We start from the raw sequence: 13457 nt of genomic DNA on the forward strand, positions 1-13457 counted from the left end.
TGTAGTCTGAAATTGTCGGTATGTACCTCCAATGTATTGGGACACCGATTGATTCTTGACCTGCGCCATCTCCCAAGACACCGTTTTTTTTGTTGGAATTTTCTATTTTTTCTTTTTGGGTGTCGAGCTTGAGGCCTGCGTCCCGTGATATAGCAAGGGCTTGTGTCATTGGAAATTCCTTCCGCACTCCGCGCCCCGCATAAGGATTGACAGGTTCACCCTTGACAATAAATTTGTCTTCCTCCCTTGCGTATCTTGGTTTTGGTTGACGACGACAAACGCTCGGACCATCCATGTCAGCCAAGTGATTGGTAAGGACCCCATGTTGGGTGAACGCACGGCCCTCCTACTGCACGGTTAGACCATCAAACCTCTCCTCCATGTGCTGCAAACGAATCGCCGGTTGCTCCTTACGTGCTGTCTCCGTGCGCACGTGCACCTTGTTCATGTCTGCCAGACGGTCGCTCCTCCCCATTCATGGAAAGAAAACTAGAGCTCTGATACCAACTAATGCAGTATGACTTAGTAGGCTGCGGCGAAGAACAACAATAAATCAGCGGATAACTAATTCTAGCTCTTGAGTCTATCAATGATCTTAGAATTCTTCTAAAAACAATAGATACTCTCTAAAGTTTAAAGGAAAAGAGGAATAAACTCAACTCTGAGTATTCTCATTAATCAAAATCAATAATAATCAACAACTGAATTGTTAAAGGCTATAAGCATATATTTATAGCCCAAGACTCCTAGCCCTAAAATAACAATGAAATAAAGTTGGTTTAGAAGTCTATGAAAGAAGACTAAACCAAATAGAAGACTAACAACGAACCTAATTCAAAATGAATGACTGAAAGATAAGATAGAATAACAAACTAACAAAGAAACCTAGTTTAAACAAAAGACTGAAATGTAAAATAGGATAAGATAAGATAAGCTGTTCTAAACTATATCTGCATCAGTTACCTTCATGGTTCACGAGAAGAACCAATTTATCGAGCTTGGAAAAACTTTCTCCAACAAGAAGCAGTGGGCGGAGTAGTTCTTTTACATATCCGAGACTTGGGAGGCGTCGATGTCCAAGGTTTTACCCGTTCAGCATTCTGTTCCTCGGGAATGGGGAGTCTTTCTAGAAAGCTTTAAGTATTTTTCGGTTCTTCCATTTTCTCCTTTACCCTTCCTCATACGTTCTCACTTCCCTTTCTACTGCAGGGAAAGAATGTCCTGTACTGAGCCTAGAGCAGCAAGGCCGAGTTAACCACATCTTGGAGTATTCTCAACTCCCCGAGAATCCAGATCGGATGCTTTTTGGTAGCATCGTTAATGATTCCGCTCTTCGGGAGTGCTTGGGGTAGAGGATTCCGGTGGATAAAGTTGTCTGGGATCGTCAAAGGAGCCCTAAGAGATCCAATCCAGCTAGTGACAAGGCGGTTTCGAAGTCGCCTGCTCGAGCTCCGAGCAAGAAGAGTCGAGTGCACAAGAATGTCTCCTCTTCGGGGAGGTCACTTGCAACTGCGACATCCACTTCAAAGGATTTGTGTCCAGCCTCCAAGCCATCAGGTTCTCATGGTCAGGGCCAGGTTTCGTCGGCTCCCGAGTTTGCGACAGACCCGCCAGTATTGAAGAGGAAGGTTGATAGGGGTAAGGCACCCTTCGAACCGCTTTCGAAGAAAGGACGAGCGGACAAGTCGCGGGACCGCCTGGATGTATTGTCTTCTGTTTGGTCTGATTCTATGCCGATAACTTTTGGTCCTCCCTGTGGTTCGAGCGAGGCGTCAGTGTCTATTCCTACAATGGAGGCTACTCCCCTCCACATAGTGCCTTTAGAAGTACGACCTCGAGAATCGGGGGAACTAGTGGCCGCTCGTCATGAGACTTGTACTACCTCTCCTTTCGAGGATAACCCGGTTGACTCGCCGGTTAGGCCTTCTTATTAGCCTTCTGTATACCGAGGGCAGCCGATCAGGGGGGCATTCTAGGAGGAGTTCTCCGATTATTAGGTCTTTGGCCTCAGGTTTGGTGGGAAACCCTTTGTCGGCAGTTACCAGGCTACTTCCAGCGGACTATACCCGAGGAGAGGGTCGACTGACTCCAGAGATGTTCGTGGATAAGCTGATCCATTGTCATTACATGGTAAGTCGTTTATATCTGATTTCTTACCTTTTCCGAGTGCCTTTACTATTTCTGACGTGATCTCCTTTCCTGTAGAGCTCCACTCTTATCGCAAGTTGGTAGAAGGAGTTTCAGGAGGGTTTGCGAGAGTATGCTGATGAAAGAGTTGAGTTGCGGGGCTTAGCTCAGAAGCTGAGCTAGAAGCAAGGGGCTTATAGCTCTTAGGACTCTAGTTCCGAGGTAGAGAATCTCCGTCATTTGTTGGCAAGGAAGGAGGACAAGCTTTTAGCGACCCAACATGGGCTTAGTGAATCGAAGTTGGCTAACGCTCATCTTCAGAAGTGCTTGCTGTCGCCGAGCGGGATGGTCGAGAGTTGGCGAACCGGGTTACATAGGCGGAGTCTATTGCTGCCCGATTGGTTGCAGAGAATGTGAAGATTGCTGAGGAGCTTTCTAAGGTTCGGGTTTCTAAGGAGGGCTTTCAGAAACTTTTCGAGATGCTTGAGGCTCAAATATCTCAGTCGGAAGACGCCCGTGAGAAGCTTGTAAGTGATTTGGAGGCATCCCGATCCAGGTACGATTGATTTTGTCAAGGGTACCGCAATTGGAAAGCTAAAGCGGTTCGCAATCTTGCGGAGCTGTCATTTGTTCCTTGGCTTTGGGATCTGTAGTGGGCCCGCGAATTTCATTGGGGTTTTGAGAATCATCGGTACCTTACCGTTCGAAGAGATCATTTTGGCATCGACCTTGCCACAGTGGAGTCAAATTTTTTAGAGGTGCCAGCTGCTGCTATTGACGAAATGGTCGATACAGGCCGGGAGTTGATTCCTGACGCCCCAGAAGTTAATGTGCATGGGTTTCGCCTGGAAGCGAATTTACCCCCCGAGCCCTTTGGTCCCGAGATTCTCATAGATGATGATACCGATGAATCCCATACTTAAACATTTTGTTTTGTTTTGCATAAGGATTTTTGCTCCTTACTTATTTGAACTGCTGCTGGTCTTCTTGGTATTTTTTCTTTGAATGCATATCTGAATTGTTGAATGCATATTCCGATGTTTTGATGTTTCTGCGAACCTTTAAATGCCCTTGTTATTATAATTTGGTTCTGGTAGCCGGGTGTCCTAACCCCCATGGCCTAGGATTGGAATGCATTGTGATCCTCGGTCATTAAGTACCCCGTTAGTCTTTTGGTATTTGTCGTTTCAGGTTTCGAAGTTTATCATTATTGCAGGCGCGGCCTCCGATGGCAGGACACATGGTGTGTCACCGTTTGAGTTTCCTAGGTGGTTCTGCACGAGATGTCTCCTTGCATTTAAAGGTGATCTTTCGTTTCTCAAGGGTTTAAGCACTATAAATACCCCTTGGGGTAGAAAGAATTCTTCATTCAACTGGTTGTGCTTCTTTTTCTTCAATTCCTTTCCTCATGGCTTCAGTTTACTCGTCTGGGAGTTTGGCGGAGACAGAGTCATCAGCTGCTTCCACCTCCCCTTTGTTTCATGGGAGTGTTGCGCCTTTATCTCATCCATCGACTGAACGACCTCATTCTTGTGCTCCTAGCGATTTCAAGGCAAAATTGCTGAATTACACTTGCTGTTTGAGGCATAGGAGCAGTGTTTGGTGTATCATTCCAACCAGTTGGCAAAGTTGACAGCCGATGTCGAGGTGAAGGATTATCAGTAACCTGGAAAGACCGGCAGCTGGAGTCACGAGATCGACAGATTACGGATCTTGAGGCTTATCTCGTCAATATTCACTAGAAAAGACGGGAGAAAGCCTCCAATTTTTATTCTGCCACCCGGCTATTTTTGAAGGAGGAAGAGAAGTGCCGGAGACTTCGCAGGAAATATTGGCTCTGGAAGGCTAGGGCTCTTGAGAAAGATGGCTCACCGAGCGAGGGCCACCGTCGGTAGCCATTGATATAAACGGCAATGGCCCTTCCAGGGCTTTAATTTTCTTGTTCATCATATTCCTGGGTGATTGCTCAAATGTGATTTGTACAACATCATTTTGGACGTAGAGTACCAGATCGAGCCCAGATGTGATATCTTCAGCGTAGTTAGATAAACAGGGGTCTATTGTAACTTGACATTTCATGTAATTGATCTGACTTGGTTCATTGTAATTGAATCTTCTTGTGATGTAAAGTCTTAAATGAAATGGTTACCTTTAACTCCTTTGTTGTATTGTGTCTTTTGGCTTTGTTTGCTTGTTTTGTCGTGTTTGAAAATCTCATGTTTAATGAATCCTCGGTCTTTCTGGTAAGGGCCCAGTCGGGTTAAGGTCTTACCCCCCAGTTCCCGGAGTGGGTATTTTTTTTTGCTGAGGGTTTACTCTCTAGTTTCCGAGATGGGAGATTTTTTTTGCTGAGGGTTTACTCCCTAGTTCCTGAGGTGGGAGATTTTTTTTTTTGTCCTGAGGGTTTATTCCCTAGTTTCCGAGGTGGAAGATTTTTTTTGCTGAGGGTTTACTCCCTAGTTCTCGAGGTGGGAGATTTTTCTTGCTGAAGGTTTACTCCCTAGTTCTCGAGGTGGGATATTTTTTTTGTTGAGGGTTTACTCCCTAGTTCCCACAGACGGCGCCAAACTGTTGAAGTAGTTTTCGGCACAGTGAACCCAGGGGAATTTGGGTTTTCGAGCTACGCCTCTCGTGATTTGTCTTTCTGTAAGTCTTGTGGCAAATCTGCAAAATCAAAGCACGCATTAAGAGGATACGCCGGGTGTTGTCAAGCGGTTCCTCCTCCGATGCTTAAGTCAATATGTGTATATGTCTAGTATGCGAATTCGTGGTCCCTCATACCTTCGGAGTGAGGCCTTTTATAGTTGAGCAAGTGGAGGTGGTTATGAGGGCCGGGTGGAAGATCCGGGATCTAGTCATAACGGCAGGAAGGGTTAATGCTTGTGTTCCTTCTCTTTATGACTGATAGGAGGCCGTTACGTACGTTGATCCGAGGATTGCATGTACCTGCAAGGTGGTTTAAAGAGCAGGATCGTAACCGTCTCGACTATCCTGCTAGGCGCGGGCTGCCTATGTATTTGGGCGTTAAGTGTGGGAGGTTCACAGTGATTCCATGGTTGGATTTTGGTTACCCAGGAGCGCATGGGACGACGTTGTCTTCATTGCTTTGCATCGGGCGCCTTTGGTGGGCCCATTTGGTTGTAACTGCCTCCTACCAGTCTTTATGACTGGTACGAGGCCGTTACGTATGTTGATTCGAGGATTGCCTGTACCTGCAAGGTGGTTTAAAGAGCAGGATCGTAACCGTCCCGACTATCCTGCTAGGCACGGGCTGCCTATGTATCCGGACGTTAAGTGCGGGAGGTTTACAGTGATCCCATGCATGGGTTTTGGCTACCCGAGAGCGCATGGGACGACGTCATCTTCATTGCTTTGCATCGGGCACCTTTGGTGGGCCCATTTGGATGTATCAGGCTTTCTTAGGCTCATGGGCCCTTGACCCGTGGGCTTGGGATGACCCGTTGGCTTCAGGCGCCGGGTCTATGTGTAACACCTTTCATCTTTGAACTTGTGTTGGGAGGATAATCCCTTGAAATGGTACTAAGAAGCAGTCCACGAATTTCAACTCTATTAGAGGTAATCCTAAACTTGGTGGGAATAATAATATTCCATGCTACATTCCAGAGAAAAAGCTTGAGTCTTTCATGATTTAAGTTTAATTTCCAAATGGCAAACTAGGTGGAAGGAGAGAGGAAAGGAGATGCAGATGGTTTTTGGTTTAGGAGCAGACCCTCCTAAAAGGGAAGGAGTACCCGGCCAAAGGAAAGATTGGTTGTAATGAAATATTATTCTGTACATCTATAGATGTTCATTACTCATTTTATGTAATGCCTATTGTACATTTAGGGACAAAATCAGGAAATTTATTTAGGAGAGCCGAATATAATTTTAAAATAACATCTTTTTGTCTATCCGTAAGTCCCTACTTTGAAATTTGTAGCGTATATAGGACCTAAATAAATACAGATTGGATTCTGACACTATTAAATACATGTGGTTAACTATTAAAAATATATATATATATTAGTGTTTAATTATTGAAAAAAAATTAAATATATATTTTTAATAATAAACATTCATTTATGTTTACTAATACAAAACACTAGTACGAATAGAAAGGAAAATAAATAAATAAAAAAGTACATCACACAAATTTGCTCACAAAAAATAAAAATAAAGAAATATATCACACCAAATTCCCCTTCCCCGTGTACTTAATTGGCATTAACAAAAAAAAAAAAAAAAAAAAGATTCTCATTAGAAGTGTAGAGAGAAAGCAACAATATATTATATGACTAGTGGAAAAGGATGGATGGTGGGTGAGTAATTAAGAAAGATCTTTCTTGGATCCGGAAGAAAAATGTTTCAAGAAAGATCTCGACTTGAATGATGACATAGCCATCCTAAACCACAAAAGAAGTGGAAGAAACACGAAATATCCGCCAAAGATACCAAACCAGGCTATAATCCGAGCATTTGATAATAATGGAGATGAAAAGCAATAGCAACAAAATAGGAGTCCAACGAGTACGGTGAGCAGCCATCCAATAAAATTGGGAGGGACGAGGAAGAAAAGTGTAACGTTTGTCAGGTAAAAGACGGCAGTGTTTATTCCGTAAAAGACTCCCACAAATTTGTCTCGAGATTCACTGTCAGGGTTGAACCGGGCTGTGCAGTTGAAGTGACCCGAACCGGTAGCGTTGATCGGACTCGGGGGATCTGCAGTTGAACTCATTGGGTTGATCAGCGCTGAGTGCTACCGGGTAAGTGACCGTTATTAGCAGGCCAGCAACGACCAACAGCGCATTCCGCCTCTCCTCTGTTATAACTGTTTGCCGGCGACGTATTCCTACGTAAAACTTCACAAATATTGTTATAAAAGATCTTAAATAATGTTCAAGTCTAGTTGTTAAACGCCTCACACAATGTTGTCGTAGAATCTTTCCAATCCGTTGGTTGTCCACCTGTGTTTGTTGGCTTTGGAGTTCCAAGATGCCAAGCACCGTATGACCCTCTAAATTCTTTATATGAACTACTGATCCAACATCCAGTAACCTCCACACTAGTGGTTCACGATCCAATAACCACGACACTACCTGCAAGATGCAGAAAATTAGTAGAGATGCATATATAATTACTGATCCAAATACTTGATGTGGCGTCTCACATTACCTGGGGATGAAAATGTACTTATATATATATTCACACCTTTTTTTATATTAATGCGTTTTAACGCTGTGATGGGCATGATCTCATCAAAACTCTGCACTTAAACGAGCGCGAGAGTAATAATAGAATATGTGACCTCCTAGAGTATCTAGTTTGAAAGAGCCAAAAAGAGACGTACAATATTGAGTGTCACTGGGGGGTGGAGCGTTACATTCGCCCCAATTAAGTAAAAATAAAAACCCAAATATTGCTATAAACAAAACTTTAGAACCCATGAAAATAAAAGAAAAATATCACACTAAAAGCTGAAGTAAAATTTTGGGTCACCCAACATGATAGAAAACTTGAGTGGAAAGGACTTACCTCAGGTTGATTTCTGGATACTGCAACGTGCAAAAGAGTGTTGCCGTCGTCATCCCGCCCATCAAGCAGTTTCTCTTGCAACAATTTGGCATCTTTAAAACAAGCCCGCCCAAGCCATTGTACTAGGTACCAAAAAACATCAATCATGTCATATTTCAGGGCTATATGCAAGGCATTCTCTCCTCGAATTGTCACATCTTCAAGAGACTCGGGGCAAGCTTCTAAAAATTTCTTCAAAAAAGAGAGGTCTCCTTTTCGAATTACGTAATGCAAAGGAGTCACACCCTCCCTTCCTCGGACACGGACAAAGTCCTTATCAAAATCAAGTAGTCGGTCAACCAATATGGCTTGTTTTCTTTGCAAGATGTAATCTTTTTCAAAATTAAAAGCATGGTTTTGCAAAGCAATGTGAAGAGGGGTTAAGCCATATTGGTTAAGCTTCCTAGCAAACGAGGGCTTTAAGCCCATGATCTCCCTGACGAAAGGGATGTGCCCGGCAGATACAGCTATGTGTAAAGGAGTGTCAAGAAATGGAATCTTATCGACCCTATCCAAAACATGTGCATCCTTCTCTATCAATACGTACAAGGCATCAATGTTTCCTTGCTCAGCAGCATCTCTCACACTCCTATCAATGTTTCTTTGCTCGGCAGAGTCCCTCAGACTCCAATCCATTTTAGGAGAGGTACGTGATATATAGTAGTCTGAAAGTTAAAAGGAAATGGCTTCTTTTTCTTTTTTTTTTTTGTCGAATTGTAGAAGGAAATGGCTTTAAATGAGAAGATTGGGCGTCCTCTATTTATAGGATTGGATATCGATATCAGATCTGCACACCTCACTGAAGCAACGATTTTTACGTTGTTTTCCAAACATGAAGCATAAAGGGCTTGTCTTGCAGGTCAGTGGTACTGTGATTTATTTGTTTACATATCTTGGAATCTTATGAGTTGTCTGTCCACGTGCATTTGCTTTTGTTGATTTGGTGTTTTTTAGCATCTTTGTTAGCAAAAACTAATTTGCTAATTTGTTCTTGTATATATAATCTATGAAAATGTCTGAATGAGATGATTGAAAAATTAAGGAGACTTGGGATCCACTAAACAAAGTATTTTTAGAAGGCGATGCTATTTATAGAAAGGTTTCTCAATATACTTTTATTTTCTAATCTAAGACTACTCTTCTTGACACATGAGCACCATATATGGTGACATGTAATGTATCTTTTATGCATAAAAGACACTATAGTTCAAGAAATATAAAACGATATGACAGACCGATTAGAAGTTGCAATTGATCCATCGGTTTAATCATACAGATATGCCTAGATATATAGGAATAATCCAGACGTACAAAAATAAAATAGAAAAAGAAAAGAAAAGGGGAACCTCTTGAGAGAGGTTGCTAGCTTGAGCTGAGAGGCAGGAATATGGATTCCTGTAATAAGCATCGGGGCTGAGGAAAAATTTTAAAAAATAAGTAAACGGGACCTCCGGAGACTTGAGCGGAGAGGCAGAAGTATTCCCATATATAATAAGCATAATTATGGCTTTAAATGATGAGAAAGCTAGATCTGCTTACGCGTCACTGAATCAAGGCGTTTAACTTTGTTTGCCGACAATAAAGGACGTTTGCTGGATTGTCTGGTGGGTCACTGGTACTGATACTTTTTTTTTTTTTTTTTTCCTATGCCATACGATAATAATATAACCTGAATCTTATTATTATTGATCTGGTTAGTTCAAACCATGGAAGAATAGCAATAAGATAACACCACCGTAATAAAAGAAATAAAAAAAGAAAACGAAAAAGGGGAAGCTCTCCAGCTGCTGATGCACTACAGAAATGAAAAGAGAAAAAGAAAAAGGGAGAGACAGGAGGTATTCGTATCGCAGGATATAAATTAAAATCAAAACATAAAATAACAAAAAGCTCAAGTAAAAAATGATTTAATTACTGATTGAGAGAGCAGAAAGTGTAAACTAGTTTTTTAGCTAAATTTAGTTATTATGCTTTATTTTCTTGCTTTAGCAGTCCTTGTAAAATAGAAGTTTTTCCTATAATTGCTACAATTTACAGTAAAATATGAAAGTTTATATAAGTAATATTTTATTATATTTCTTATTTCTTTCTATTTTTTTTAAGGGAAATTATATATAAAATCTTTAGGTAAACGCGCTTTTTTTAAAAACTCCCTAGGTATTTTTTTTTGAAAATTTAGTCCTTGGGTCACTCGAAACTACTAGAAAACTCCCTACCGTCAATTTTTGTTAACTTCCGTTAGTCTACTCAAAACTCACCATTTTATCTGATTAAAATATTATTTTTTTATTAATTTAATTTAAAAAATTCAATCTTAAAAAAAAAAAAAAAAAAAAAAAACCACCCCTGGCCACCACCCCCCCCTATGGGGTGGCCGTAAGCCACCCCAGGCCACCCCTTGCACGTTTTAGCTTGAATTTAATTTAGGATTCGCGTGATCATCATCATCATATATATATATATATATATATAGTTGTCTTGGCAATCTAGTGACGGTCATTTCTTATGAAGGTTCTGTTTTCCTGTACTATATATAGCTTTGGCTACACCTGATCATTTCCCCACCCTTCCCTTCCGCCCTTAACAGGTCGAAGCAGAGAAGCCAAATCCAACAATATTTCTAAAAGCTTGCGATTTATTGGGAGTGAAGCCCGAGGATGCTGTACATGTAGGGGATGACCGCAGGAATGATATATGGGGTGCCAGAGATGCAGGTTGTGATGCTTGGCTTTGGGGAAGTGACGTTCACTCTTTTAAGGAGGTAAACTGTCATACACATCTCTTATTTTTCTGGGTGTTACTTGAAAGAGAGTTTTAGCCTCTCAATTTTGATGTTTGTAATAACAACTTTAGGAAGAGAACATCAAGGGCAGTCTTCAGTTCATTTTCTTCTATTCTTCTTGCGATTCTTTCAATTGTTTTTCGAAACCAGTTGTTCTGTGTGTGAGAGAGAGAGAGGATGTGAAAATCTTTGTTTCTTGAAATTGCCTCAAATACACTCTTGGAAATTCTATAAGTTCAACTCGTCTCTGTTTTAGCTTTCCTTGTTGTCCTTCAAAGCTTCTTCCCATTCTGGAGTTAAATAACAAAGAAGTAGGGTGAGAGGAAGAACGAATGTGAAAGTTCTGAGGGAAAAAGATTCATTTATGACTTCCAGGGAAAAAAAAAATTATAAGATAGAACATGCTATTCAGGAATTTTGAGGAAATGTCCTTAACCCAAAAATGTATATAAAAAAAAAGGAGGAAATGATCTTTATGTAAATGGGAAAATTGCTTTGAAATGCAGTAACTAAGTGCATATGTGCGGATCAAGTGTCTTAGCAGAATCATGGGCTGGAAATTTTATTTTATTTTCACTCCTTATAATTGAAATAACAAATGAAAATTACTCTTCAAAGCCTGTTTACTGTTATGGATTTCCTGCAAACTTCCGATCACGTCATTGCGTCATTCGAAGTGTGGCCAGGGGGGGTAGCGGCCCCTGGCCACCCTTCAAATTTTTTTTTTTTTTTTTTTTTTAAGATTGAATTTTTTAAATTAAATTAATAAAAAAATAATATTTTAATCAGATAAAACGGTGAGTTTTGAGTAGACTAACGGAAGTTAACAAAAATTGACGGTAGGGAGTTTTCTAGTAGTTTCGAGTGACCCAGGGACTAAATTTTCAAAAAAAAATACCCAAGGAGTTTTTAATAAAAGCGCTTTTACCTAAGAATTTTAGATATAATTTCCCTTTTTTTAATATTTTCTCCCTCCTCTCTTTGTCTTTTTATGGGGAAGACAAGGAAATGATGAAAAATAATATTTAATTAGAATAAATAGTTAAAATAGATATTATGTTTGAGTGTGTAGTGAAAAACTAGTAGCTAAAATAAATAAAAAAATATTATATTTTGAGTAGCTAAAATGAAAACCCTTGTTGGAGATGCTCTGATAGTGAATCCCTATAGTAATTAAGCTCCTTTCAGCACCATAAAATTCCAATAATGTTTCAACTTTATTGTCCTTTAAGTTAAGAAAAAAAAAACAAAAACAATAACAAAAACAAAATCGAGAACTTGCTTGGGCTTCATTTTTGGATACTGCAATGTGCAACAAAGTATTTTAAAGGTGTACAAACAATTGTAATTGTGGTTATTATTCATTTTTAAATAACCACAACTGATGGTTATGTACTTATATATTAAAAGCTAGTTACAGTAACAAACAATCGTTTTTTCATAAAAATTCAAAACACGTTTATATATATATATATATATATATATATATATATAAATTGTTTCATTATTTCAGTTATTTTTTATTTAACTTAGGCTTCGTTTATTTCGACGTAAAATGGTTTTCGTCGGAAAATATTTTCAGGAAAGCCATTTTCCCTGAAAATGTTTTCTATCGAAAACATTTTACAGCGTTTACCGTGCACACGGAAAATAATTTTTTTTAATATTTTTTTTCAATAAGGTCCCCGTAGGAACCTGTACGGGACTTGTTCAGGACCTCGCAAGGACATGCTCGGGACCCCGCTGGGACTTGACCAGGACTTGTCCGGGACCTCGTCTAGACCTACCTAGGACTTGACCGAGACCCGCCCAGGACCCCACCTGAACTTGATCGGGACCCGCCAGGAGTTGACTAGGACCTACCCGGGACCCCAACGGGACTCGACCGGACAAGTCCTGGGCGGGTCCTGGGCAGGTCTCGATCAAGTCCCAGTCAAGTCCAGGGCAGGTCCGGTCAAGTCCCAGGCGGGTCCCAGTCAGCTCCCAGGAGGGTCCCGGTCAAGTCCCAAGCAGGTCCGGGCGGGGTCCTAGGTGGGTCCTGGCGAGGCCCCGGGTGGGTCCTCGTCAAGTCCCGGCGGGGTCCCAGGCAGGTCCTGGTCAAGTTTCAGGCGGGTCTTGGGCAAGTCACGGGCGGGTTCCAGTCAAGTCCCAGGCAAGTCCTGATCAGGTCCCGAGCAGGTCTTGGGTAGGTCCGGGAGGGTCTCGTTCAAGCCCGGTCAGGTCTCGGAAAGGTCTTGACATGATCCCGTGCGGGTCCTGGGCGAGCCCCGATCAAGTGCAGGCGAGGTTCTGGGCGGGTCTTGACAAGGTCCATCGATTTAAAAATGAGATGCTCACAGTCGGAAAATGGTTTACGGTACCATTTTCCGAAAATTAAAGAATTTTTGGTTAAAAGGAAAATATTTTCCGTTGACCACTATTTTATGTCGAAGTAAACACCGTAAAATGCGGAAATCATTTTTTGAAGACCATTTTACATCGAAGTAAACGTTAGTCTAATGAATTGTAGGATTGGACAATTCTGAGTTCTGTATCTGATACAGTATTAACATGAATCTGACTGATTTTTGCATGCCAAGAAAAGGAAGTGTATACATCATGATTAGAGGTGAAGATCTAAAATTTGGAAAGGTGATTCCAATTCTGAAAGCAGGCCTGGCTTAATTGCATAGGAAGGATAGTACTGCAAAAGAATGATTACAACATTGACTTACGTGACAAGGCAATCATTACAACTATAACATTCTTCTTTCCTTGTGGGCATAAACATTCTTTTAATATGTGAGACCCAATACGTGAAATATTTAGGCTTCGTTTACTTCGACGTAAAATGGTTTCCTTCGTAAAATATTTTCAGGAAATCCATTTTCCCTGAAAATATTTTCCGTCGAAAACATTTTACGGCGTTTACCTTGCACATGGAAAATAATTTTTTTTTAATATCTTTTCTTTTTTTTTTATATATATATTTTTTCCA

At 40.9% G+C, this 13457-nt stretch overlaps 1 protein-coding gene across 1 annotated transcript; it reads right to left on the bottom strand.

The window, feature by feature from the left end:
• Nucleotides 1-6670: 6670 nt before the first annotated feature.
• On the bottom strand, nucleotides 6671-8334 carry LOC132174174 (ankyrin repeat-containing protein BDA1-like). Its single transcript, XM_059585867.1, has 2 exons — nucleotides 7660-8334; nucleotides 6671-7223 (listed from the first exon to the last, which is right to left on the bottom strand). The coding sequence occupies exons 1-2, from the start codon at nucleotides 8332-8334 to the stop codon at nucleotides 6780-6782; spliced, it is 1119 nt and encodes a 372-aa protein (XP_059441850.1). The 3' UTR covers nucleotides 6671-6779.
• Between the last annotated feature and the right edge of the window lie 5123 nt (nucleotides 8335-13457).

The sequence above is a fragment of the Corylus avellana genome, chromosome ca3 (genome assembly GCF_901000735.1).
Source record: "Corylus avellana chromosome ca3, CavTom2PMs-1.0".
Taxonomy (NCBI): domain Eukaryota; kingdom Viridiplantae; phylum Streptophyta; class Magnoliopsida; order Fagales; family Betulaceae; genus Corylus; species Corylus avellana.

Excerpts from the sequence above, each read along its gene's own strand:
- LOC132174174 (XM_059585867.1), bottom strand. The coding sequence starts at position 8,334 with ATGGATTGGAGTCTGAGGGACTCTGCCGAGCAAAGAAACATTGATAGG. Across the intron at positions 7,224-7,659 it reads TATCCAGAAATCAACCTGAG|GTAGTGTCGTGGTTATTGGA; the intron begins GTAAGTCCTTTC and ends TGCATCTTGCAG.